Source organism: Marmota flaviventris, chromosome 11, assembly GCF_047511675.1.
Source record: "Marmota flaviventris isolate mMarFla1 chromosome 11, mMarFla1.hap1, whole genome shotgun sequence".
In the NCBI taxonomy this organism is placed as follows: Eukaryota; Metazoa; Chordata; class Mammalia; order Rodentia; family Sciuridae; genus Marmota; species Marmota flaviventris.
This window is the reverse complement of record NC_092508.1, coordinates 3,912,912-3,940,838: the sequence shown is the minus strand read 5'-3', so window position 1 is coordinate 3,940,838 and position 27,927 is coordinate 3,912,912. Positions and strand designations below refer to the sequence as shown.

The 27,927-nt window shown below is 52.8% G+C and overlaps 1 protein-coding gene across 2 annotated transcripts; it reads left to right on the top strand.

The window, feature by feature from the left end:
- On the top strand, positions 1-27,927 carry Ackr3 (atypical chemokine receptor 3). 2 transcript variants are annotated; one of them, XM_027956202.2, is made up of 2 exons: positions 1-151; positions 26,037-27,927. In XM_027956202.2, exon 2 carries the CDS (start codon positions 26,058-26,060, stop codon positions 27,144-27,146), a length of 1,089 nt encoding a protein of 362 aa, XP_027812003.1. In that variant the 5' UTR covers positions 1-151; positions 26,037-26,057; the 3' UTR covers positions 27,147-27,927. The 2 variants fall into 2 exon arrangements, with proteins under 2 accessions (XP_027812003.1, XP_071475617.1); XM_071619516.1 differs by lacking the exon at positions 1-151 and adding an exon at positions 16,870-16,973.

Below are 27,927 nucleotides of genomic sequence, written 5' to 3'. Positions count from 1 at the left end.
GACTGGGGAGTCCCTGCACCTGCTAGTCGCTGTGCGACCTTGAAGGCTGCACTTGACAGTGTGGTGAAGAAACCAGGACTTCATGGCATGGAACCTGGGCTCGCGTCGCTATGGAGACGTCAAATGAAACCCCTGGGAATGCGCTTTACAGGTATATGGAAGAGTTCCTTGTATTGCACAAGTAGGAAGAGAAGCCGGGTTTGTTGATTAAGTTATTTGCATGGCTTGGTCTGTCGTTGAATTTCACATGCCTAAAATACACGGCAGCGTGGTGAGAACTGAAGACACCCAGGTTTGTAGGCTGTGAGAAAGGAAGCGAGGCTCTGGAGCAGCTGTTCTCTGGTTATTTTGCAGCCTGACTGAGGAGAGGGGTGTGCTCTGACCACAGTGAGTTCTGCTTCCTTTTCAGAGATTCAGGTCGTGTCTTATTGGAGAAAACAGAGGGCTGTGTTTTGTGGATTGTGAAGTACGTTGTATCATTATAAGAGAATTCTGCTTCTGGCTATTCTTGGTCTCATGAGTAACAGTTAGCTGTTGAGTTTGTGATATAAATATTGTTCTTTTACTTACTTGTAGGCAAAGTGGGTACTTTGATGACTGCCATGCCCTCGAGGAATCAGCCTCTTTCAGGGCTCCTGGACGGGTGACTTCTCAGGACTGGCCGCTGAGGCGTCTCCATGTCAGTGGTCAATGGGGCTCCCTTGCTGGTGCTCTCTGTCCATCTCTCTATGAGCAAGCCCATAATTATCTTACCGCATAGACATTTCTCCACTTAGAATTAAGTACAACATGTCAGTTTGGGGTGGTTATAGTGACAAATTAGATTCAAGGACATCAGAGTGTCCTCTGAGAGTCGAATGATAAAATCAGTGGGCCAGCAGAAGTCCAGCCACTGTGGCCAGGGCCTCAGGCCTGCCAGACAGACCCTCCTGCCTGAAGTTTTACTCACCAGATGACAGGGTTGGGTGCCTGGGTGGTGGGGCCTCACAGAGCTACAGGGCCAGGGTTGGTGCCTGAGCCAGGAGATCGGGGACCCGGCCCAGGGCCAGAAGGACCGGCAGCCTGTGCCTTCCTGGGGAGCTGGCTTAAGTCCACTCCCTTGCTCTGAACCCAGGCAGTGAGGCCACCTTCTCACCTGGCTCCTCCCAGGGACCTCTACAGTGGGAGGAGGGGGATGGCCCTGGAGGCTATTGTCCTACAGTCTCTGTCCACTGGCCTCCTCCATAGGGGTCTGTCCCTAAAAGGGTTCCCTCTTGGTGGTCCAGAGTCTCTGGCTCTTGGTTCAGAGAACTAGAGGTTGGGGGAGAGTCTTGTTCTGCATTACCAGATGGCACCCCTCACCCTGGCCACACCCGCCCACTGTCACAACGGACCGTGGCAAAGCTGAGTCTAGAGAATGCAGAAAACCTATGAAACTGTACAGAGGAAATACACATTGCCCTGAGCCTTGCTATGCAGAGATCAAGACCATGTGCAAACACTACTCTTTTTTTCTTTTTAATATATTTCAAATTGTACTGGGTAAAAGCGTAAGCACGGTTATTGAAGTCCAGGTCCTAAGTAAGAGACACCCTTTACAGAGGCCAGTTTTGTGCCCAGGCTGCCTGCACAGGTGTCTGTGTCCTTACACAAACACGGGGCCAGCTGTCCGGGTCTCCTTTTCTTGTCTTCTTTGTTGCAGATCAAGATTGTTCCTAGTGTCACTTTATTTCTTCCGAAGCCAAAGCTTCCAAGAAGTCCCCTTTAGGGAGGCTGGTGCTGATACCTGAAAAGGCCTTCACTGTGCACTCCGTCTTCACAGATAGCCGCGCCGGATTTGCGGTTCCAGGGTGGACAGCATGGGACAGGCACTGCTGCCCAGGCCCATCTGCGTCGAGCGGGGGCCAGGTCTCCTTGCCAGTCCTCGTAGTGTCTACCTTCTCTCCAGGGCTGCTTCCCGGCTCTCGTCTCTGCCCTCGGGGCTCTGGAGTGTCTTCCTGGTGCGTCCAGTGTTGTGCTTCTTGAGTGTTTGTGCTTTTTATTGGTTCTGGAAAATTCTGAGCCATTTCCCCCCAGCCTCTCAGGCCCCCTCTCTTCAGTCTTCCCATCTGGAATTGCACCTGGACACGTGCTAGGTGGTCCCACGGGCCTTTCCACTTTCCACCCTGTGTTGCGTTCTGGTCCTAATGCCTGTGTCTCCAGGTGTGGCTCGTAGTTTCCGCCCAGTCCTCTTGGCGCTGGGTTTCTCCCTGTGTTGTGGGTTTTAAGAACTTTCCATTGTGACTCCAAACCCGTCAGCAGAGTCCAGGGAGCCCCCTGCTGTGGGCCAGGCTCTTCTCCCTGCAGAGCAATGTTTGCCCCCATGGGGAGCCTGCAGGAAGGTCTACCCCAACCAGGTTCTCAGCCAAGATTCCCTGGGACCTCAGTGGTGTTTGAAATCAGGCCTTAAACCCACACGAGGGCTGGTCTGTTATTCTGAATTCTCAGGGATGATTTTTCCAGCCAGAAACAAAGTAGAGATGGTAAGATGTGCACTCTCCTTAGCTCATCTTCCCTGGAGAGTGTGGCCCTGGACGTGGTGGACTCCCGGCAGAGCCCTGGCCTTGTTCCGCCTTTCCTGGACAAATCCATGCAGGGAGAGCACGGCAGAGAGAGCACACCAATCTGCAGGGGCCGGAGAGATTATTCAGCCTGGAAAGAGCGAAGAGAGCTCCGTGCTACTCATCAGTGGTGGGGACCGTGCAGGACTGTTGGAGGACAGTCAGGTGGAGATGGGGCGCTGCCTGCTTCCCGGGATCCCCAGTTGGCGTTTTCTGACGTAACAGCCAATGAAGGTCCACGCCGACCCACTTGGTGCTTATTTAATTGTGAGTGATTCTCAGCGGATGAGTTTCTTGCCAACTTGCTTGCTAAAAGCTCATTCACATCAATCCAAAAAGGCCATCTTACCATTTGGAATATAATTTATGCTGACAAGAAGGGCGTACATAATTAAGGCTGTTCTTAAAACTTTAATTTGAGCATCTTTGGGTAAAAAATTGGAGCAGTCTAATTAAAATCTTAATCACCTTCGTTCAACTTTGGAAGAAACCTGAGGGCTTTATTGTGCTGCTGAAAACCTGTGATTGACTTTCTTTCTCTGAAGGTGATGAGCAGCTCCTCTTTTCCCCAGTAAAATGGAGCTGAGGTGCTCTCCAGGGCCATCCACTCGTCAGATGGAGATGGGGCGCTGCCTGCTTCCCGGGATCCCCAGCTCCCGATCAAGAACCCTGCCCCCAGCTCCAGCCGAGCAGGCTCCATGCAGTCAGCCTGTCCTTCCAGCTGGGAGCAGAGTGGGGTTAGGAAGGGGACGCCCACCCCAGACCCGTGTGGCCTAAGCCTGCCCACGGCCCTTGCCTGGGAGCCCTTGGTCACCCTTTCTGGGTGCTCCACCTGTTCCTGCCCAGCTAGCGGGGTGACCCCAGATGTTCTGGGTTCCTTAGTGCGCCGAGCTCGAGTCCTCTGGGCCCTGCACTCTGTGCTTCCAAAGAGCTCCTTCCATGAGGTGTCTTGACCAAGGGTGGGCTGGGCCACTGGGAGGGAGGTTGCCAGTACATCTCAAACCAGTAACTTCTTGCTAAGTTCCAGCACAGTGAGGTGTTCATCGGGGCTGCACCCTCCTCCCTTGGCTGCCCTTCTGGGTGTGACAACAGGAGAAGGGTCATAGCTCGTGGGAGGTTTGTCCTGCCCCACAGGCCACCAACCCCTCCACAGCTGGAAGGGGGCTGTGCTAGTAGGCGTTCCACTGCTGTGACCAAAACACCTAGAAGGAGCACTGTTTATTTTGGACTCACAGTTTCAGAGGTTCAGTCCGAGGTGGCCAGCTCCATAGCTCTGGGCCCAAAGTGAGGCAGAGCATCTTGGAGGAAGGGCCCAGCAGGGGAAAGTGTCTGCTCATGGCAGCCAAAGCTGAGAGCAAGATGACAGGGACAAAATCAGAACTCCAAAGGCATGCTCCAGTGACTGACCACCTCTGCCACACCTACCCACCTGCAGATATCACCTGTACCGTAACGATAGTCCTTTCAGATTCCCAACCCATCAAGTGGATTAATCCACTGGGTAGGCTTCAGCTTTTATAATATAATCATTTCAAGATGACACCTCACATCCAAACCATAAGGAGCAGTGACCACCAGTGGTGTCCCTTCCATGGCTGTGGCAGGTACAGGTGATCACAGTGCCTGGCATCCCCTGGGCAGTGCATTTGTGATGTGTGCACCGTCTAATTGGCTGTGGACTGTGTCTCAATCCACTTACTTCTACAGGACTAGTGGGTGAGCTGGGTTTTCAGATCATCGAATGCTCTAAATGACAAGGAAGTGTCCACCTCTCTAGTTTTCCTAATATCACTCATATAGTGACTGCTGGCTAAGGCTGGCTGCTGTGGACGGGGCACCTTCTGCCCAGGGTGCCCACTGGCCTTTGGACAGGAGCTCCTTAGATGCGGGTTAACAGAGGGCTCCAGCTCTGCTGTCTGTGGCCAAATGATAGCACCCCACACCTTTTGTCCCTGCGGTCTTGAGAGAGGCTGGCTGTCCCAGGCCAATCTGCGCAGTAAAGGTGGAACGAGAGAAGTCGATGGCAGCCCTTTCCTTCCTGTATCTGGGGTGGGGTGGGCCTCTAATGCTGGAACATAATGAAGATGCCCAGGGTCAGGTGGGGGGCCAGGGTGCTGTCTGTGAAGCTGGGCTGAGGAAAGTCCTTCAGCCTTCAGGGGTGCACTTAGGACTGGTGCGTGAATATTCTTAATGCCACAGGGCAGTGAAACGTGCTCACCGACGGCACCACCTTCCCGGGAGCCAGTGCTTGGGACACTGATCCACTTCACACCTGCTGACATGCAGAGCAGGCTGAGGGGAACTGGTAGCCCGAGTCCCGGCTGTGGCCGTGCGGGTTTCCTGGGAGCAGGGAGCAGGTGCATCTGGGGCCTGAAGCTGACTTTGCACTGAAGAGCGAGTGACTCCCGGGCCTGGCCTCCTACCTGTGGCACAGCTGCAGTAATCCTCGGAGCTGTTACTGGGAGCTCTGGGGTGAGAGTGGATAAGCGATGCATCTGTATTATCGCTCTCCTTGTTTTATTGTTAAGGAACCCATTCCCTGTTGCCCACACACCTTGCAGCGAACACTGGAAGCATGGCTCGTCCTTTCACTGACCACAGCCGGGAAGCCCGGCCTCTTCCTGGTTGCTTATTTCAAAGCGTCTACTTGAGTGCACATCCTTGATCCTGGGACAGTTCTCTTCCTAGGGGAGGATCTGCCTGTTTTTCTGCCTCAGTTGCCCCTCCCTCAGCACTGCAGGGCCTCTGACGTCCCCGTCCACATGTGGGCAGGGCCAACACATCAGGGCAGTGGCCTCTCAGCACTCAGGTGCTACACAGAGGCCTCGGCCAAGAAGTTGACTTCCTGTGCCTTGAGTCTTAGACCCGCCTGGCCACCGCAAGTCCCTTGCTTGGGCCTTAGGGAATCACAGGGAGACTCTGAGCCGCAGGTGGCCGTCCCAGACCAGCCTTTCACTACAGGAAGGATAGTGTTCCTGATGCACCAGGAAGAACTTGGAAAGCATTTCCCAGTGACACTTGAGGCACGCGGTGCTGCGATGCATGCAGAGTACTGAGGGTAACCTGGCGCCATGGAGCCATGCTGAGAGCCCAACCCCAAATGTGCACGGTCTCTGTGGGAAATGGGACCCAGGGAACAGCTGCTCGGACACTAGCTGACTCCATTGTACAAAAGGGCTGGTCTGGGCTCCTCACCTGCCCCCACCCCCTGCAGCAGAATGTAAGCTTCAGAGAGAGGTGGAGTGCAAGAGGCGCCCACAGCGAATGAGCTTGCTCTGCTGAGAATAATGTCAAGCAGCATTGATTTATATTTGAGCCAAGACCTCCAAGACCTTGATCTCCTTGGTTTTCTGTTTCCTTAGTTCTCTGATCTTGCAGCTGGGACCCCTTACAAAGGACCTGGAGGGGCTGAGCCCCATCCTGCTCTGAGACAGCCCCGCCCTGGTCCAGGCAGATCAAGGCGCCCAGGGCCTCGGCTCACAGGCTCAGTCTGGTCCGGCTGCTGGTCCCACCCTGCCTCCTGACACGGAACCTTGTCCCTGCTCTGGCCTTGATGCCTCCCATTTTCACATCTGCATGTTAGTGAAGAAATGTGGTCTCTCCTTCAGAGCAGCCTTCTGCCTGGCTTTCCTGACTAATACCCCGGATTCAGAGTTTTGACACTTTTGAAAGGAAGACTGGGCACTTCCCAGGGCAGACCAGGGCCGATCTTTTCGGATGCAAATGTGTATTGTGAGGTCCTGAAAAGAGATGTGAAAAGGGAGGAGACCTCCCTGCAAGGTCACTGGCCTGGGACTTGCCAGTGTGTCCTTAGCATCATGTGTGAGGGTGACTGGAGGGGACAAATCCTGGAAACAGAGAATGATCTGTCATCGGTCTAAAGCTCATCTCCTTAGTTTTGCATGTAAGAAATTTTGAAAAAATTAGTAAAATAACAGCTAAGGAAAACCATCAGCATAGTCCCCACCCCCAAGGAAAATCACCTTTGAGAGTTTGGGGGATGGTTTCCTCCTACTCTTTCCTCACTGTTTTAGTTTTTACAAGTTTTTATTAGATGCTGCAGTAAACAAGACAATTTCCCTTTTTCTTTTGTGGGGAGAATAATATTATTTGGAAAAGACAGTGAAAACTTGCAATTGTTAACATTTAGAAAATATTGATGGACCGCGACAACCCAATCAGAAGGGTCATGTGAGGAGTGTCTGCGTACAGAGGGTGTGTTCACAGAGACGTGTGTGAAGGAAACCAGGCACAGGAGGAGCAGCACGTGGCCACAGAAGGGACCCAGGAAGGGTGGCAACCGGAGCCCAGAAGCAGCAGGGTTCGCAGTGGCCACATCTAAAGGAAGCCACCGCGATGTGTGGCTCGCCTGTGCTCACAGTCCTTCACGAGACTCCTCCACTTTGCTTGAGGCACAAAAGAACGAGACAAGGAGCTGCCAACAAAGAGCCAGAGAGAGAAAACGGTGCCGAGCTCGGCGCCCTCGGCCACAGCTGAGTTGGAAAAGGACCTGGCCTGGCCGCTGCTGGAAACAGACCCACACGTTCGCTGCCCGAGTCGCCGGCAGAGAAGCACAAAAGGAAACTCGCGTCCTCTGGAGGTTTGGGGCAGTTGCCTGGACCATGCGCAGCACCACTGAGGGTCAGAGGATGCAGGGCAGGGCCGAGTGGGCCCACAGGGCCTGTGGCCTGGAGCAGCTTGGTTTGCGAGTGTTGGAAGCGGTAAGGGAGGGGAGGTAAAGAGGGCAGACAGCCATCCCATCACTGCCTGTGGGTCGTCTGGGGAACAGTCCCTCCTCAGGGGCCTTGCTCAGAAAGGCTTTCCCACCTGCTGTCTGCACTGCGGTGGGCTCGGTGCAGGACACGGCTCACAAGCACGCGGCACCGTGGGGACCATGGTGGCCCTGGCTCAGCACCTTGCCTGGAACTGCACCTTCCTCTGTCCTGGGAAAGCAAGAGCCAGACTCAGTCCCTCAGCGGGGAGAGGTACCAACCCTCTGGACAGTTCACACGGATCACTGTCATGAAGCATGACTGAGCCAGCGCATCTAGACACTGGTCTCCAGATCAGGGGGGCGCGGGGAGGCCTGAGGAGGGAGGCCCATCCGAGAAGGCACCAGGAGACTGTGCCATTGAGACAGCTCGAGCACATCAGGTAGGAGAGACAGGCAGACAGCCACGTGAACAGGGGTGTTTGATCCCAGGAATTAGAGGGTTCCCCATGTGGTGGCTAAGTCCCCTCAGGAACAGGCTCCAAGTGTGGTCTGGAGTGTGAATGGAGCAGGACCATTTTCAACATATTTTGCCTCAATAAAAATAAAAAAAAGCGAGTTGTAGAATACTCACAGCAAGTGACACTGTTTACGTAAACCTTTGAGTGTTCAAAGCCTAGCATATGCAGTTTGTAGATCTCTGTAAAAGAGTCTCCCCAGCATCCAGAGGACAGTGGCTACCTCTGCAGGGGAGAGATGGGCAGGGTGAGGTGCTCTGACGGGTGCTCACCTCCTCTCTCAGAGTTTTTATTTCTGTAAGCAAAATATTCACGTGTTAAACTTTCTCGGTGGACACTCGGGGATACTTTATACGATTTGCTGTTCCTTGGGTTCAACATTTTTCATTCTTAGCTTTTGGTTTTTTAAGAAAAGGGGGAACGATCTTGAATAGGAAGTTCTGAGTGAAGCCCGGCTTTCTCTACTTTCCCTTCATTGTGAAGTCTGACAGAAAAGAATATTTTCTGATCTCTGACGGAGGCCGGGAAACTTCTGCCGGGAGAATGTACCAAAGCACACGGACCTAAGGAGACATCAGGGGTCAGAGCCAAGTCTCATTTCTCTGAAACTTTACCAACAGTCCTAAACTTCAATATAGAGGTTTCAGCTTCAAAACCAAAAAAAAAAAAAGATTCAGCTCAAAAATACCTAGATCCCGAAGACAAAGAATCAATGTCCGAGGATCTCTAATAAAGTCACTTCTGCTGATAGGGGCTGGGGATTTCAGGTTTACGGATCTGGTGGAGGCAGACATTCTATTTTCACTTGTGTGTGAAAGACCTCTAAAGAGCCTGAGTCGACAACGTGTGAGGTGAACTTAATGCGGGGCCCTCCTCCACTCCTTCTCCCTGTCCCTCATGCCTTCTTACCTCCCTTTTTGTTTTGAAATAACCATAAACATATACAATTTCAAGTGAAGAAAAGAGACTTTTCCCTGAACCAGGGGACAGTGGTGACCCACCTGACGCCCTCCCCAGCCCATGTCCTGGGCAGCTCTCACAAACACGCAGCCACCCAGACTGGGAAGGTTCCCAGCCCCACCCCAGCTTTGCCGCCTGTCTCTGTGCTGCCATCTGCAGAGAAGGGCCCTGGGAGTCACAGGCTGCATCCGGGGGCCCTGTCTCCTCAGTGCCTTTCTGCCTGGCACAGGCTCTCGGCCATCCCTTGACTTTCACGACCTGGACACATCTGAGCGTGACAGTCGGTGTGAGTGTGTCTGATGGTTCTCGTGATGAGATTTGAACCTCACACCTGTGGCGTGTGTTACAGAGGTGAGGGTGTGGACAGCGACCGTGCATACATCCCTCCTGGTGGTCATGCAATCCCTTGATGAAAGGACTCTCAGATTCCTCCACTCTCTTCTCCTACACGGTCAACTGTTATTTTGAGGGGAGATATTTTGAATCTTCAGAAATATTTCATTCTTACTCAAAATTTAGTTTACTCTTATTCATGTGTTCTTGTGGCTTCCTGATTTGTTCAGTAAATTTTAATACAATTCTCTCATTATTGGTTTTTGCAGCTCATATTGCTCTTGATTTCACCAGGGGAGCTGGCTTGTTGGGATTGAGATATGAGGTGTCCCCCAAAACTTAAGTGTGAGACAATGAAAGACTGTCAGGGTAAAATGGTTAGATTTCAAGTGGATTAATCTACAGATGAGGATTAACTGGATGGTGACTGCAGGCAGGTGGGGTGTGGCTGGAAGAAGTGGGTCACTGACTGTGCCTTTGGGTATACATTCTGTTCCTGCTCCCCGGTTGCCATGTTCTGAGCTGCCCCCCTCCTCCAGGCCCTTCTGCCATGATGCTCTGCCTCACTGTGGGCACCTGGCTGACCGTGGACTGAACCTCTGAAATCATGAGGCCCAAATAAACTTTTCCTCCTCTCAGTTGTTCTTCTCAGGTCTTTTGATCACGGTGAGTAAAGCAAAACCATAGCTTCTGGGTCCTTCCGATCCATCCCCATCATTCTTGGAACACTTCCTCGTTTTCTGGTACAGGAAGTTGGTCCAGGCTCAGTTTTCTCTTTCCCTAACCCATCTTAGAATCTGCCTCTCTGAGGAGCACGGTGGAAAAACGGTATGTGGATGCCGCGAGGTAGGTGCAAATTGTGCCCAATGCTATTGAGGTCCTGCGATTCCCAGGTTGTCCATTAGTCAGCTCCAGGACATGCGTATGAATGAATATACACACATGGACATTAAGATATCTGTTCATAGGTCTGCATGAAGTACAGGGGGTTGGCACTAATCCCTTGAACTCCAATCCCATGGATGGGGACGCGTTTCCTCCCTTTCCGTGTTGGTGGCTCTGTTCTCCACAGTGAGAGCCCTGGCCTCCGTTGACTTTATTGTAGCTGTGTTTTTAGTTCGCTGTTGCCACGGTATCACTGGGGACAAAGAGGCAGGCCTTCTCTCTCCCTGCTTAGAGGAAGCCACTGTCCTGGGGCTGCTTGGAGACTTGCTTCACCGGGGGTATTGCATAGTTCTACAAACCACAGATACTTGTTTTTGAGTACTTTCAAGTTTCACCTAAACGGTACTACTTTAGATGAACATTCTGCAACCAGCTTTTTAAAAATCAAGGCAAAAGTTTATTGAAAAGCTGTGTCTTAAGCCTACATTTCAACAGGCTCGCCCATGTCACCACCACCCTAGGGGACATGACATGTTCCCAACACTCCCAGAAATTCCTCTTCCACTCAGTCCCCATCCCCACAGATGACTGATTTCTCTTTTTTAAAATTATGTTATTTTTAAATGGTACATAAAATTAAAAACTACACACATCAATGAGGTACTACGTGATGGTTACAGTAGTGTTTAAATCAGGGTCAACTTATCTCTCTCCTCAAACATTTGTCATTTATTTGAGGTGAAAACATTCAAAATCCTTTCTTCAGACTTTTCCAAACCTACAGGGCATAACTTCTATTTCCTCTCTAACTGGGACTTGTTGCCCATCCATCAAACTTTACCACCCTCCTCCAGCGGCCCCAGCCTCTGGGACCACCCTTCTGCTCTCAACTTCCATGTGACCAGCTTTTAATATTCCACACAAAATAAAGTAAAATATAGAGGTTAAATATAGAAAAACACAACCCCACAGACTGATAACAGTACTGAGTGCCCTGAGCCACAAGCACGATTGATACCTCTCCATTTATCCTGGGCTGTCGTAGTCTCTGTTTTCAGTGTCTTTGGTGAAATTTATTTCTGTGTGTTTTCTGTTTTGTAGGCTATTGTAAAGGAGTTTTAAACTCATTTTCTGATCATTTGCTGCTGACACAGAAACACAAGGGCCTTTTCACATACTGATTCTGCATTCCGTTGCCTTTCCAAATCCACTCATTAGCTCTTGAAGGAGTTTTGTAGATCCATCAGGATTTTCTGCATAAATCACCAGTCAGCCGCTAACAGCAGTGGTTTTGCCTCTTTCTCTCCAGTTTATGCACATCTCGTTGTGCGAGCGGGAATCTCCGGCACCATGAGAGGAGTGGTGAGAACAGGGGGCCTCGCTGCTCTCCAGGGTACAAGTCCAGCCTTCCCTTTCTACCATCAGGCATGCCATCAGCCATGAGAGTCCTGATCTGGCTTGAGTCAAATTCACACGTCCCATATCAAATCCGGGGAAATTAATCAAATAGAAATGATTGTATTCTTAGTGCACAGGAATTTCTCATTAGTTAACTTTGCATTTTTATCAAGTGCTTTATTAATTTTAGCAACATTGATTTTCAGATGTTGAAGCAAACTTGCATTTCCTTTAGTGTGTTGTGTAGATTGTTGTATTTGTTTTACTTTTTTTTTAAGAGGACTCTTATGTCTATGTTCATGAAGAATACTGTCTGTAACGTTCTTTCCTAGTGATGTTGGTTTATTTTCAGTTGGCGCTCCTGCAGTCCTGCTGTAAAGGAGCTTGAGTGTTTCGATGCAGCGTGTACACTTTCTGGTTGAGTGTGTGTGTTGCAGTGACGTTGGGTTGCAGGGTGTGTGTGTGCTGGACTTGAGTACATCCTGACAGAGTGGTCCTGCCAATGTGCACACACCACCTGGTGAAGCGGTGCTTTTCCAAGTGTGGACCATGAGCCGTAGGTTCATGTGCAAGGAGGCAGGTCCGGAAGTTGTATGTGCACATTTACAGCCCTTTATAGAAATGTGAACTTGCTGTGACACAGAGCAGTGGTCAGGCGGCCGGCTGGGCCTCCAGTGTGCAGGCTGGTTCAGAGGCTGTCACACTTGCACAAGGAGGTACACGTGGAATGTGCATCATGCTGGGCGAGCTCAGTGAATGGACATTTAAAAAGAAAAGGAGAGAGCTGGCCTCTGACCACATGGAGTTTGAGAAGCACTAGTGTGTGCAAATTCTGGTCGTTCATGTCCCTGTGGACAGTTTTCACTTCAGCTTTGCTGGTGGTACCGAGTCCCCAGGGACTAAGGAAGTTGTGGTCTCTGCCGCCTGAGTAGACTGTCTGAATATCCCTTTGTGTGAAGCACTTATCCAATCTTTACCCATTTCCAAAGTGTGTGTTTTAAGTTGTCCTGAGATATTTTGCTGCCAGCTCAATTCTAGGAGGAAGACAGTGGGTGAAATATGTAGAGCGGGGACAAACCCTGATTCCACGGTGAGATTCTGAGTCTGTTCACTGAGATGGCATTCACAAGCATCCAGCATATGCCAAGAACAGTGTGGTGGGGACATGGCATTAAGTAGACAGCAGTGTTCCTGCCTGAAGGGATTTATGCTCTAGCAGTGGTAAACTGGTAACCTGGGGTGGTGATAAGTGCTGAGAAGAAATCAGACTAGTAAGACAGGACGGGCCGGCAGGGCACTGCAGCCAGTGTTAAAGGTTTTCCTAAAGCAATTACATTCAGGCCTGCATCAGAAGAATGAGAAGAACGCTGCAGCCGTCCCTGGGAGGAGCCTCCCAGGAGCCGAGGGTCTGGGTGTTGAAGAGCTCACCCTCACTTTGGCCATAACTGAGGCCTTAGGGGCTCAGAGGCTCCGGCCGCTGGCAGGCTGCTGCAACCGCCTGTTTCTGTCCACCCCTCCTGCACTTTTCATGTGGGTGGGCGGCCTGCGCTTGGGTCAGTCACTAACTGTTGGGAGCCTGACCTCAGGTCACGGGAGCTGCCTGGCCCACATGGGTAGAGAGCGGAAAGTATCTAAGAGCCCAATTTCCCCAGTTTCCACCAGCAGCCCTCATGCAGTGGATGAAGGACCTAGGAGAAGGTACCCTCATCTCCCCGGCCTGGGCTGCAGAGAGCCATGGCATCACAGGCCGTGGAGACACTGAGCCAGAGCGCGAGCCCTGAGAGTCTTTCTCTCCCTTTCTTGCTAACTTCTAAGGGATTTCCTTCATAAATTAGACGGAACCCAGCCTTGGGCATGCTCAGTGCAGGCCTCCACTGAGCGACACCCTCAGCCCCTGATACACGCTGAACGATTTTTATCTTTGTTCCCCGGTGGTATCAGCAGCATGTGCTATGACCAGCCAACTCAGGTGTGCACGGCCACTCTCTGAGTCACCCTCGGGCAGCTCACTGCTCTCTTTGGGCCTTCATTTCCTTGTCACAAAAGTGGGACAAAAATAGTGCCACTATTTTTGTGAGGAGTAAATGAAAGACTGTGGGCTACACCCTTGGCAGAGACACGGCGGTGCTGCTGTGCTTAGCTGTGCTTTGAAGCCTCTCGAAGTCACCAGAGGCCATGAGCCTTGGGTCACGTTCTATTGCATTCCTTAAAAGTGTTCGGTGCCACTAGAGTCTGGGGATGACAGAGGTGGGAGGAGGGGAAAACCAGCCCTTCTGGTACCTTGGAGTTGCCGACCCTTGTTAAATCCTGACAAGCTCCTGCAAGAACAGAATTCATCATTATTTAACTGTTAAAGGAGAGACCTAACCCTCTATGAGGCTGAGCAGCCTGAGGGGACATGCCGGTCAGCCAGGAGTCAGATCTGTCTGGACTGGGAACATGGGCCCCTGGAGGCTAGGGCTCTGACCTTACTTCTAAGTCCTCCTGCAGAAGGAGCTTGGTGTCACGGCTTCGGGGGCTGGGGCGGGGGGAGATGTCCAGTCTGGCTGGAAGGACCACCATGCTGCATGTCTGGACAGTGAAGCTTCTTCCCAGGGTCAGCATTTCAGGCCTGGTTGATGCTGGTCCCTAGGTCAGGGCACAGTTGAGCATCTATCTCTGGGGCCACATGTGCTGCCCATCATAACTGGGTGCGTCCAGCCTGTACCTTGCATGTCACAGCCCTGGGGCTCCAGGATACAGTCCTTTTAAGTGATCCAGATTCAGGCAGAAGGCTGGTGGTATCTCAGCTGCAGACCAAAGGACCCCTGAGAGCAGCAAACCCAGGTGCACTTAATAGACAGGGAAGGAGGCGGAGCTTAGCTGGGAACTCCGTCCCATCAGGCACTCAGGAGAAGTCAGCACTGAGTGTTAGGTGAACTAGGACAACTCTGGGGACAATGTCTTCTTCCTGCCTTCTCAGTTTCCTGTGGTTGGTGACCAGACACATTCCTACCAAAACCAGGCATTAAATAGGACCTTACACTTGAGGTTACCAAAAGGCCCAGTAGCCATAAAAACAGAGTAAATACACCCAGTCCTGCCAAGGCTGGGACAGGATTTGGAAATCCAAAAAGACACTTGAGGTCCCAGGGCAGGGAGGTCTTGGCTTTTCCCCAAGCATCATGGCTTGCTCACCTCTGATCTTCCCCCAGGACTTGTTCTGGGAACGAGGCAGGCTCAGGGTGCCAGCTTCCAGCCCAGCGCCTAGCCCCTCCTCACAGGGAGGGAGCCGGGTGCAGGACCAGCCTATGCCGCTTTCTGAAAGACTCCTGGGTCCTGGCCCGGACTTGGGGCGGGTGGAGCAGCTGGGTGGTGACTTGGAGGACCTAATGCTCTCCAGTACTGCGACTAAGTGAGGGCCAGGGCTGGAGCTGGGTGAGGGACGAGACTGGAGCCCAGGGAGGCTGTGGCTGGAGCTGGTGCGGGGCGGGGCGGGGCTGCCGCTGGCTGTTGGGCGCTGGGTGCTGCGCGGTGCTGTGCGGAGCGGAAGCCTGCATTCTCATCCTGCGCGAGGGTGGGCCCAGACACCGGCATAAGTGAAGTGGGTTCACCATTTTTTAAGAACTGTTTGCATTTTCCTTCCTCCTTGTTAGCAATGGCATGCATCCTGTCCTAGGTTTGTCGTCAGTGCAGCTGTTCTTTTGGCGGAGAGCGCCTGGGTTCGGCGGATTCAAACCCTATCCTAGCGGTGCGCGCAGGCTGTCCAACCCCAAACGCTTTCCCTGAAGGACAGTCCGCAGTTAGAGCCAAGCCTCGCAGTCCCGGGAGGTCTGTGCGTTCCCACCAGGCTCAGAGCCTGGTCCCCTGGGTCGCACAGAGCAGAATGTTAGGAGCATTTCCCGGGGCGGGCCCAGGTCTCGCCTAAGCCCTGGATGTGAGTGGGCAGCTTTGCTACATCTCTGGAGCTGGGAGCAGCTGCGCTGGTCACGGCCCGCGTGGACGCGGCAGGGCGGGATTCCGTGGCCTCAGCCTGGCGCTGGCCTCCCGAAAGCAGGTGTGCGCTCCAGCGCCCCCGCTGAGCCGGTCTGCCGCAGGTCAGGGGAAAAATGCGAAGCTTTTATCTAAACAAAATATTGCTTTTGTTAAGAGCTTTCTGCACACAGAAGCTTTCCAGCCACGTGACACTGACCTTCCACTCCCCCAGATTCAGCACTTTGCAGTCTGTTGTTATTTTTAGTAGATACATAAAAGAATCTCGAAAACTTTTAGCTCCGAAGAAAGCGTGCTTACAGACGGTGCCTCCACATACCGGTCCTCAACTGTTCTTAAAGGACTCCCGGAGAATCAGACAGCAGAGCGAAGGCCAGTACTGCACAGAACTGGCAGGAACAAGGGCCGTGAAGAGCGAGGTCTTGGAAAGTCCAGCAGTGGGGGCGGGGAGGGCGGTGGCCCAAGCCTGTAATTCCAGAGATTTGGGAGGTTGAGGCAGGAAGATCATAAGTTCAAAGCCAGTCTCAGCAATTTAGGGAGGCCCCGTAGCAAAAATTAAGAGAAAAAAAAAAAGCCGACTGGAGAGGCAGTTCAATGGTGAAGTACCCCTGGGTTCAGTCCCTAGGACCCGAAGAAAAAGTAGAAGTTTGGGTCATAGACTTACAGGATCATGGATGGTTTTACTAAGTGGGGGTGTTAGAATTATGACATTGGAACACATTTTTAGGTTCCTCCGTGGACAGGACTTTAGCAATCTGTTTCTAGATAAGAATGTAGATTTTGATGATGATGATAATGAAGTGTTTGCTGGACTCACCAGAGAGAAGACATTATCAAAGCCATGGATTAGTCCTTAATGTGTGTCTGGCACGGGGCAGACTGTGCAGAGCACTCTGGGAGAGTCTCAAGGATTTTACACCTAAAGAGCTTTACAAATAAATGTATAAAATATATTAAGATCTGTTATAAAAGTGCTTTCTTTCCCCCACTTTGAGTCATATGGTGCAGTACCAATTAGTTGCTCACATCAAAACTGAGACTTCTGTTTTGGAGGAATTAACAAAAGACAACACAGCCTTAATAAATCAACACCAAAGTTCATAAGTTCAGGGTGATTTGTCTTGGGAACAAAGTCTTCCCTAGAGCTAGAGGCATTCAAAGGAACTCTTGGCGTTAATGGGATTATTAAATATCTACCTGAGACCAGATAAATATTTGATGATTTTGCAAAGCCCTAGGATTCCTTTCAGTTTTTCTTCTGCTGACACTTCCCCCCATGGGGTCTAGACCTTGTGGTTCATTAGATTTTGCAAATGAAGGAAGGCTGGGGTTTCCCAAGAGTGTGCATGTGCAGGAAACGACACGGCAGAGGTTCACCAGAGGGGTGTGTGTGCTATGTGTGTGTGTGTGTGTGTGCCTGCTTGCATGCCTGTGCGAGGGGGGCAGGGAGACGCAGGGGAAGCCGATGAGGGCTACAAAGCTGCCACCTAGAGGCGCCTTTCTGCAGCTTATATAACACAAGTCTGCAGCTCCTGAGCTCACAGTTCCTCAAAACTGCTCAACGCTGAGAGCAAGCTCACAGCCAGGAAGGCAACCCGGAGCCCAACCAGCCCCGAGGTAAGGAAGCCTGCTGAGAAAGGAAGAGGGACAGGCAGAGCTCTCGCTCTTAAGCTAAGAGGGCTTGTTGGGAGGACCCTTTCTGATTGCTGAGATGGGTGCCTGGGAGCCTGGTTTCTGGAAGTGCAGGCTGCACGTTGTTAACTCTGTGTTCAAAGTGCCTCTGCTGATTCGGGCTTCACCTCTAGCTATAAAAAGCGCAGGGCACTGGCGCCCTGCGATTTCTATGTGTATTTGTTGAATTGAGGAATCTGGTGTTTATTTGCTGCTGTGGGTACTTAAGCTCCAGTAGGAAGGGACCTTTGGGAGAAGGCATACCGTCCGTTCTGCTTGCCCAGAGTTGGCATAGGGTTTACTTTGCACCACCGTTACCTGCTTTGCTTCTGATATATTGAGTGGGAACTAGAATTGGCTGTAACTTCGTAATTCCGGCAAGACAAACACTTTAAGGGGCAGCCTTAAGTGAACCAGAGGGCTGGGTTGAGAATCTCTGTGAATCCAGAATGTATTTGAACTCAACTCTTTGGGGGATTACCAGATCTTGAAGTCCGGAAGTTATAAATGGGAATGTTAAATACAACCCTGGTCTTCTTGTCTCTCAATTATATCCTTGCTAATCTAATTTAAGTATTTATTGTTCTCTTAGAAAGTGTTAAGTCCGACTTTGATGGGAAAAGAAAGCATCACACGAAAGTGTAGTGTTCGATAATTTACAGATATTCTTAAGGCAGAAGTGAATTTTGTTCCATTTTGTTAAGATGCATGTGAATTCCAGGGGTGGCTGAGGTCAGGAATGGGTGGTTAGCCAAGACTTGTAACTTCCAGGGAGAAGGAGAAGTTGTAAAAGTCAGACTGGCTGTCTCTCCCTGTCTCTCCCTCCCTCCCTCTCTCTCTCCTCTCTCTCTTTCTTGCCATTCATTTGCTTACAACAGGATTAATTAGTTTCTCCAAAGTGGGAGTGGGCCTCCGTAAATGGTTTACAGCCCTTTGAAGGTATCTGGGGCAGTGACATCCCCTAAAACTTCAGCCTGCAGTCTGGCTGTGGCAACTTTCTTCTTTTCTTCTAAAACGCTGATACCGCCTTTGTGTCCCTTTATTTATTCCAGGAAAATGTGGAGATCAAATAGGCATGCCCAGCCCCGGCAGGGAGGCTGTGGTTTCTGATTTCGGTGCTTGCACTTTCTGTGGATTTTCAGGGATGAGCTGCTGGTCTTCCTCCCTTCAGAACAGGAGCTTAGCCCAGATGCATGGGCTCTCTCTAGGGCGGAGCTGCACATGGGAGCTCTAGCTTGGAAACAATTTGCTCTTTTTTCCCCTGTCTCTGCCATAAACACTTGAATCTGCGTACAACTGCTGAGCTTCAGCATAGCCTCCAGGAGCCCTGGTGGGGGAGGGGATGCAAAAGCCAGGGAAATTGAGGAACGGCCATGTGTTGCTGCTAGTCTTTTTTTTTTTTTTTTGTTAAGAGCACGCATTGCAGTTGTAATTTTTAAAAAGCTCCAGAAAATTCCAAGGCAGCAGCTTCTGCTTAACTAGGTGAGGACTTTGGAGGTGAGTTTGCCCCATTTAACAGCAAGTCCTTGGAGAGTCGAGAAAGTATTATGATTTCTAATCAGGCCCAGAACAGGCCAAGTATAGGCTTTCTGGATGAAAGAAAGAAAGGGGAAAAAAAAAAACAAAAAAACCACCCTGCCCAGAACACCCTACTTCATCAGAACAGTGGCTTTTTGTGTGATGGTTTTGGGCAGAGCGCTCCTGTTTTCACGTCAACAGGAGGGAAGTGGTTGAAGTCACTCCGACCGGGGGCTAGAGGGCAGTCACTTTATAAACCGTAAGAGGAGAGAGCAGAGGGCTTCAAAGATTGCAGATCTTTAGGTTTTTTCTCAGTGATTTTGTGGAACATGAATGGAATTTGGGGCCTGAAGGCATTTGCACTTTTAAACCAGGCAACTAGGGGGCTTAGCTTACTCCTAGCAACCAGAATAGTATTAAAATGCTGTGCGGCTGGATCACGTGCATGCAGGTATAATAGAATGAAACCAAAACTCTGTCAGGTCTAGTGTTTTTTTAATGTCCACTCACACACACACAGACACACAGACACACAGACACACACACAGGGCGAGCTTCAGGACATATATTCTCTATTATAAGGAAAGCAAAGCAAAGAGCAAGAGAGAGACCAGGATGTGCCCTGGAGGGTGTCCCTGATTTTAGTACTCGAGGGCTTTCTGCTGGGCATGCTCCATCTGATGAAGGTCCTTACAGAGAATCTACTAGTTTGGAATTACAAACCCTCCACCCCAACCCCCACCCAAAGACAAGAACAAAACAACCATTATTGCTTTGTTATAAAGTGAAGGGGATGGCATAACTTCATGGTGACAGTTTTGTGGAACTTCAAGTGGGTTTGGAAGCAGACCTTATTTTGTCCCAGGATCTTAGAGGGTGGAGGGGCTGTGGCTATCGCAGGTGGCCTTGAGCCACTGCTGGCGGGGGGACAGATAAGGCATGGGCAGGGTGGACTGCGTTTCCAGGGCTGTGTCAGGCAGATGGCTTCCTGTGTCACGGAGGCCTTTGAGGACGTCTTCCTTCGGTGTTACAGGAAGAGCCTGAGATTTCCCAGCGTCGCCCAGGGAAGCTCCTTGTGTCTCCTGAGAGCCCTCCTAGCCTGGCTGACCTCCCACTTGGTCCTAAGCTGGGTGGGAAGGAGATCTCTGATCACACTCGGCCAGCCCAGAGGGCTGCCTTTGTCACCGGAGCCTCGGATCTGCTCTGCTGGGCACAGCTTTGCTCCCTGGGCGGCTGAGCACAATAGAGCAGATCGGGTTTCTGGATGTGGCATTCATTTTATCTCCCAGTTACTTACAGTGGGTCGGGCGTCCCACGTGTTGATGTGAGTTTGCCGAGCACCCGGTGAACAGGCGGCCTGTGTCAGGATGGGCGTGGAGTCTTCCCTCTGCATTCAGTGTTCTTCCTTTCCTCATATTTACTATGTTTTGAGTTCACAAATAAATCAAAGCAGTTCCCTACTTGCATAAAATAAGGTCACTCGGGGTCGTGATGAAGGTGTCATAGGACCACACTGTCTTCCATGGAGTGGCCCTGCTGCAGACCGCTTCCCCTGCTGCCTGCCCTCAGGCCCAGCCACAGAGGCTGCAGGGCAGAGGCCTGCGGGTAGGAGGCCTGCAGGTTGGCGGTCAGTGTCCAGTGTCCCCTAGATTTAACCGGTTAAACAGTTAAACACAACAGCGCCAGTCGGCCGTGCAGAGAGATCTGATCCCAGTCCCTGGGTGTCTGTGACCGCCTTGCCCTCAGTTTCCAGGTGCACACATGGCGGTGACAGGGACTGAAGGCCATGGTCAGCTCTTACGTTAGTACAACAATGAATTCCTCCAGGAAGTGCCCTTGCAGGGCACAGGTCATGAGTCACAGACAGATGCTACCGAGGCGACCTGGAGGCTCAGGTCCAGACAGGCTCCACCTTATCTGATCTGCCTCCTGCAGAGCTGCAGGGCCCTCCTCCCAGGTGCGTGCAGTGGCTGCTCTGCACCCAGCCACCAGGGTGCCCCTGCCAGGCCTGGGTATGAGTGTCACCTTCATCCTCTAAGCTTCTTCTGCCCCAAGCTGTGGCCTTGCTCAAGACCTTCTTGTGGCTGCTGAAGAGTCAGGCCAGCCTGACCTCCTGCCCACCCTCAAAGACCACTCTCACCTCCTTCTCTCCTTTATGGGGAGTCTGCCTCAGCCAGGCTGGGCGACTCCCCTGAAGTTCAGAACCCGCCTGGGGCCCCCTGGGCGGCCACTCTGGAAGCCCCCCATGGGTCACTAGAGTGGGAGCACCTCCCCTGCGGCAGGAGGTACCTGCCACCTTGCTTGGGCCTGGGGGTACAGTGCTTGTTTTGCACCTTCCTGACCTCCTCAGCTCTTGGCGGAGCGTGGCGGGGACAGGGGGGGATGATCCCAGTTCCTCACCTTCACCTGCCCCGGAGCAGTGCCCTGCAGAGGCCTGCAGACCTCAGCGAGGCGAGGATTCAGAAGAGGCCTTCGGGAAACCTAGTCCCAGTGCCGGCTGAGGTCACCAGCCTCGGGGGCATGATGACCACTGATCCACTTTGCTTGTGTGGCCATAGGATGACAAAGGAGGCACGGTGGGAGGCACCAGGCTTGAGCAGGAGCGCGGTGGGGTGGGGCATGGACTCCTGCGGGGTCCAGTGGGGAGAAGGTGGAGGAGCAGCGGCCAGGGCGTGGCCTCGGGGGATCCCCCCAGGCTTCGAGGGCCAGGGTGAGCTGTTGAAGGCATCCTGGGGAACATTAGCCAGACACCTGAACACTTGGCAGGCTCTTGAAGGAGCTAACCAGGGTGAGGACACGCGGGCCTCAGAGCAAACCGCCACCCCGCGGGACTCTAAACTTGGAGACTTCTAATTCTGGCCTTGCCCAGAGTGCTGGGGTGAGCTCAGGCGAACCCTGTGGATGCAGCTAAATCCCTCAGGCTGCCCGCCGTGGCTGGGGCGGTGCCAGGGATGTGCGGTCATGATAACAAACCTCGGAAACCAGAGGCGAGTCTCCCAGGAGCGTCCTCCTCCCAACACGGAGGACCTCGCGCACCACTTGGGACTGGGAGTGGTGGGTGGATAGTCCCTTTCCAGGCCCAGGGCCAGTGAGGAGGGGCAGGGGATGCCATGTCCAGCGCTGGCCCCCTCCTGTCATGGTGGACGTTAGGGTTAGGGTTAGGGTTCCATGGGTCATTCCTCCCTCTGTTTAAATTTCAAATAACACAGATGTTTATAGAGTAAAAACTACAGTCTTCCTTTGTCCCCTTTTTCTACCCTTCCTGCCAGGGTCACACTTACTGAAGACTCCTGTGCCCTTGATGACATTTGCATTTGAAAATACACTTGAGTTTTGCTTTTTCTCCTACATCAAAGGGATAATGTTCACACTTTGCCTTTCACTAACAGCATGTTGTAACTCTCCCTGCTCATGAAAAACACTGTCCCTCCCTTTTTATAGCTGTCTTATATTCCAGAGACTATGCCATAGTTTATTGAATGGTTCCTCTGTTGATAGAGATTTATGTGGTCTGCAATTATTGCTAGTAAAAAAAATTACTGCTTCAATAAACATTTTGTATGCACATTTGAGGAAATGTATTTCAAGATAAGAAATATGGTTCACATATAAAATTATAAAATCCTAGAATGGGAAACATCCTTTACTCTGAGCCCTTCGTCTCTTCTGGAACCTCTGCAGATGCTGTACAGCCGAAGCCCGTGAGGTAGGTCTCGCGCCTCCTTCACAGGCGCGGGCACGGAGCCCAGACAGAGGCAACACACAGATTTATATCCAAAATTTCTCTTGCTCTCTGGCCTCGAGCTGGCAGGAATGAGCTGTGGTTGGTCAGCAGCAGGCCAGTGCCTCGTCTGAGTGGGGTGGGGTCTCCTTCGGGCCTCCTGGTTGTCAGCGGACCCTGCTGCCAGCATAAATGGACCCATGGCTCCGTGAGGTCTGCGTGCGAGGAGCGCAGTGGCCCGTGGATCCGGGTGGCCTGCAGTGGCTCTTTCCCTAGGACCAGGCAGACCCTTGGCTTTGTGCAGGGCACTCCAGGAGTCGCAGCCCCTCTCCCTCCTGCCTCTGTGCTCTGGTCCCCTGGAGCTTTGTCCCAGGCTGTGGGAAAGCAGGGCCTGGCTGAGGCTCCTTTGCCTTCCATCTTCTGTTCCTGGTGAGGACTGAGAGTGGCCCTGCTGAGGCCGCCCTAGGCAGGCAGCTCTCTGCTCCAGGGGTGGACAGACCGACCGGGAGCGGCACTGGACAGAGTGTCCCCCCACCCCAGGCGCCCACAGTGGTCCCCATGATGCAGCAGGTCCTGTTCTGGACAAGGGACTGTCGTGAGGTTTGGTTTTTGAGTCTTTGTTGTCGTTAGTTCCCACCTGAACCTGTGGAGCGTCTGATCCCGCCACGCTACTTGGTCGCCTTCTCCCGGGCTGGAGCCTTCTGCGGTGGGGAGGAGGGGTCCTCTCGGGCCCCAGGAGAAGGGGGTGGCCAGGGTGTGGGCCTCCGGCTCCTATGGCAGTTGGGTGCGTGTTGCTGCTCCCCAGGCCAGTTGGTGCCCAGTGCCTGGTGGCTGGTCACCTGTGCTCAGGGCCAGTGGGAGCCTCCCTGTCTGCCCCTTGCTCCACCTTGGACGGCAGCCGTCTCTCGTGCCACCCCACTTCTCCCACGTGGTGCCACCCCACCCCTGAGGGGGGAGAGGGTGTGGCTGGAGGGCGGCATGCCTGTCCCAGTGAAACTCCAGGCCGGAGGGCAGAGGCAGGAGCCAAAGGCTGGATCAGAGCCCCGAGCCTTCCCAGTGCCCGCCTCTGCTCTGGCCTGGAGGATACGGGGTTGGCAGCTGCCAGGTGCAGGGGGTGAGTTGGAGATGATTTGGGGGAGACTGGAGGGGCCTAGACGGACACTGCTCAGCCCCAGGAGGAGGCTCCTCTCGTCTGGGCCCCTGCCTGGGGCCGTTCTCCCTGGACTGTACCAGGGCCCAGTGTGGGTGCTCTGGAGGGCAAGGGAGGCCAGGCCAGAGAAGCATCCAGGTGTGAGAGTGGGGTCAGACCCCAGGGCAGGCTGTGAAGGGCTCAGGGCCCTTCCTTTCTTTGGGCTCTAGGATTTAAGGCTGTCCCTGCCAAGGCCCTGGGCTGTGCCAGTGGGGACAGAGAACGGGCTGAAGCCACTCCAGCAGAGCGCTCTCAGGTCCGGATGGCGGTGGGGCTCCTCTGCTTCCAGTGCGATGAGGACAGATGAGATTCGGGGGAGAAAATGCCTTCAAATCAGCTGCGCTGCTCCGTTGTAAGGACATGGGAAGGAGGGGCAGGGCGCTGCCCAGGGTGGGTGCTCTGCCTGGAGCCACGAGGAAGAGCAGAGGTAGCGTCCATCTGGAGTCACAGGTGCAGGCTGGCAGGGAGAGGGCAGCCCAGGACACTTGGTGGCCAACGGAAGGTGGCAGGAGTAGCTTCGAGGAGTCTGGGGCTGGCTGGATGCTCTGAGGCCAGTCTGGGAGGCCAGGGCCCGACTTCTGGCAGCACCTCTGCAGCCCCAATGGGTCAACGTCCTTTTGGAGCCCTTGAAGCTGTGTCTTAGGACAAGACAACGTCTCCTTGTTTGGGTTTGTGTGTCCTGACTCCATCTTGCCCTCTGTGGGTGCCCTCCTGTGCCTGGGGGTCACTGGGCTGTGGGGTCCTTCCTGGCTGCAGGGCCAGTGACCCACTCCATGGTGGAGCAGAGGGGAAGTGGCTGCCACAGAATGCCCAGACCTTCCAACAGCACAGAGGACACAGAGGCTGGGTTGGGAGGCCAGGTGGGGAGCGCACAACCACCTACGTCCCCTGCACCCACACGGGAGCCGCGGGGCCTGCCAGTCTCCCTGGGTGGCATTCAGGAGTGGGCTGCCTGCTGAGTTTGGAGGCTGTGGAGGGGCTTCTGGCAGGCAGCGGGTGTCCTCCATCCTTCAGGAACTGTCCACGCTTTCCTGGGGAGCGCCTAATCTAGGTGCGTGTTCTCTGCCGGCTCCTGGACCCTCTGGGGGGGGGGGTTGTTAGGCAGCCAGTGAGAGCCAGTTTCCCGGTGGAGAAGAGCCAGGCGAGGTTTCGCCTTTCTGCTAAAGGGCAGAAGCTGATGGCTTCCCCTGGGCCAGTGGCAGGTGGCGGGTCACTGAGCATCTGCTACCTAGAGATTCCGGGTTAGGCCCTTTGTCCCTAAGGAAACGCTGAGGTGGGTGCTGCTGTCCTAGGGCAGCAGACACAGGCAGGGTAACCACGAGTTTTAAGTTGGACACTGCTGGGTGGAGGAGCCAGAATTCCCACCTGGAATGTCCCTGCCCTGGTTCTCAGACAGTTGGCAAGGCCACCCGACACGCACTGACCCTCTTCTAGGAGTTGCTATGGGCAACCCAGAGTCACTCTGTGAGCCCGACTCTTGGCCAGTCAGCCCCTGTGGCAGGTGACAGAACTGCCACCTACCTAGAAGGGACGAGTCAGGGCTGGTGTCCCTGGCTTATACTCCCCACCCACCTAGGACCACAGCCTTGACTTCAGGGCTGTCAAGGGACAGAAGGTCACTCAAAGACAGCTCCTGGCCACTCTCACGGTATCTGTGGAGCGTCACCCCGGAACCGGGGCTACCTGTGGCCGAGCCCTCGCTGGCTGAGAAGTGCTGACCGTGGAGCTTGCTGGCCTCAGGTCGGGTTAGCAGGAGAAGCTGGCAGATCGCCGGCTCTGCAGAAAGGCAGCGGGTGGTGGCCTCTGTGCCTCGGGTCTTGGCACACATTGCTCCTGAAGCAGTTGAACAAATAAAGGGAAACTACGCCAAGGCCAGGACCTGAGGCAGCTGGTTGGTTGCCCTCAGCTGACATGGCATGGCCAGCCCCGAGCCTGTGGTTTTGGGGTGCATTTGGGCTGTGGGCATTGCACACATGCTGGCCAAGCTCCAAGTGGCCTCATGGCTGAAGCAAAGGGGCCCAAGATCTAGGTTTGCATATGAATTTTGCAAAAAGGTAATAAGCGCTAAGTCATGTTTTAAAGGCAAATTGGGTTGAGGATTTGAAATGCTTTCACCCAGACACCGAAGCGGGACGCTTGCAATTCAACATGGCAGGGGCAGACCCACCCTGCCATTCTTGGGGGACCTAGATAAAATAGCTCCGCCGTCCCCCGCTGAGAAGGAGCAGGCCTCCAGCACTGTAGTGGCCAGGCTCAGCAGCCTGACGTTTCTTTGGCCCTGAACCGTGTTGATTTCACACCCTGGGCACAACCAGGCTGATGGTGTCTTGAGAACACAGCTGTGAAAAGATAGAAAACAAACACTGTGTCCGTCTTTGGGCACCGTGTGGACGAGACTCTGGGTGTTTGTTTATGTGACACAGTTCTCGTGCGGTTGTTTTCTTTTCTCCTTTCTTTGTGGGATACCTCAGAACTTGAGCAGAACTGCTGGGCCTTATCAGGACCCTGGAGCAGTGTTGGGACTGGAAGTGAGATTCTCTGATGAGTGATTTCTCCCTCCCATCTCTCCGGCTTGCTGTAGGTCCCTCTCACTCCCCCCACCATGGATCTGCATCTCTTTGACTACACGGAGCCAGGGAACTTCTCTGACATCAGCTGGCCATGCAACAGCAGCGACTGCATCCTGGTCGATACGGTGCAGTGCCCCGCCATGCCCCACAAAAGCATCCTGCTCTACACGCTCTCCTTCATTTACATTTTCATCTTCGTGACAGGCATGATTGCCAACTCTGTGGTGGTCTGGGTGAACATCCAGGCCAAGACCACAGGCTACGACACCCACTGCTACATCTTGAACCTGGCCATCGCGGACCTGTGGGTGGTCATCACCATCCCGGTCTGGGTGGTCAGCCTGGTGCAGCACAACCAGTGGCCCATGGGCGAGCTCACCTGCAAGGTCACGCACCTCATCTTCTCTATCAACCTCTTTGGCAGCATCTTCTTCCTCACGTGCATGAGCGTCGACCGCTACCTCTCCATCACCTACTTCACCAGCACCTCCAGCCGCAGGAAGAAGATGGTGCGCCGCATCGTGTGCGTCCTGGTGTGGCTGCTGGCCTTCTGCGTGTCTCTGCCCGACACCTACTACCTGAAGACCGTCACGTCTGCTTCCAACAACGAGACCTACTGCCGGTCCTTCTACCCCGAGCACAGCATCAAGGAGTGGCTGATCGGCATGGAGCTGGTCTCCGTTGTCTTGGGCTTTGCCGTCCCCTTCTCCATCATCGCTGTCTTCTACTTCCTGCTTGCCAGGGCCATCTCGGCGTCCGGCGACCAGGAGAAGCACAGTAGCCGGAAGATCATCTTCTCCTACGTGGTGGTCTTCCTCGTGTGCTGGCTCCCCTACCACGTGGTGGTGCTGCTGGACATCTTCTCCATCCTGCACTACCTCCCCTTCACCTGCCAGCTGGAGAACGCGCTCTTCACGGCGCTGCACGTCACACAGTGCCTGTCCCTGGTGCACTGCTGCGTCAACCCCGTGCTCTACAGCTTCATCAACCGCAACTACAGGTACGAGCTCATGAAGGCCTTCATTTTCAAGTACTCCGCCAAAACAGGCCTCACCAAGCTCATCGACGCCTCCAGAGCGTCAGACACAGAGTACTCTGCGCTGGAGCAAAGCACCAAATGACTCACCATGCAGAGCCTGGGACAGGGAGCTTGTGAACGTGGCCTTGGGCCGCATGGTTTCCATAGGAGAGCAAGGGAGCTTTGGGTCTTGATGCCCAAGTGACATGAAGAGGAGAAGGCGTGACATTGTGCATCTTCCTCTGTCCACGCCAGTGCAGTCGTCGCCTGGCTGTGCACTCTGACGCTTTGGCAAAGGCAGAACTGAGCCGTGTAGCCAGCGCTGTGTGCCAGCCAGCTTCAGGACAGGCTTGCCTGGACGTCTGTACATAGAACCTCCTGGGCTTCCTGAAATTTTTATATGGTGATTTGTATTTAAGTTTTAAGACTTTATTTTCTCACTATTGGCGTACTTTATAAATGTATTTGAAAGTTAAATATATTTTAAATATTGTATGGGAGGTATAATGCTGACATACTCAGATTGATGTAGTATTAAGATTTAGTTTGACTTCAGTTGTGACTAAGGATGACATTAATTGTTAGCTGATTTAAAATTTTATATATATATATATATATAAATATATATGAATATATAAAAATATATGCCAGTCTTGGCCAAAATGTTTTATTTACAATAGTTTTATTTCTGTGTGGTGTGTTGTACCAGCACAGGATATGGAACAGAAACTGCTCCGTAAGGCAGTTTGGACGTTAATACTATTGCAGAGTTACATTTAAAACAAAAGAAGACCGTTCCAGGCTGCAAAACCTGTGCCCAAAATGAACAGAGTTCTCTTAATTTGTAAGTTATTTTTTTTAATAAAGAATTTTGTTTCCTAAAA

What these genes read in the sequence shown, in the direction of transcription:
- Ackr3 (XM_027956202.2), top strand. Translation starts at nt 26,058, where the DNA reads ATGGATCTGCATCTCTTTGACTACACGGAGCCAGGGAACTTCTCTGAC.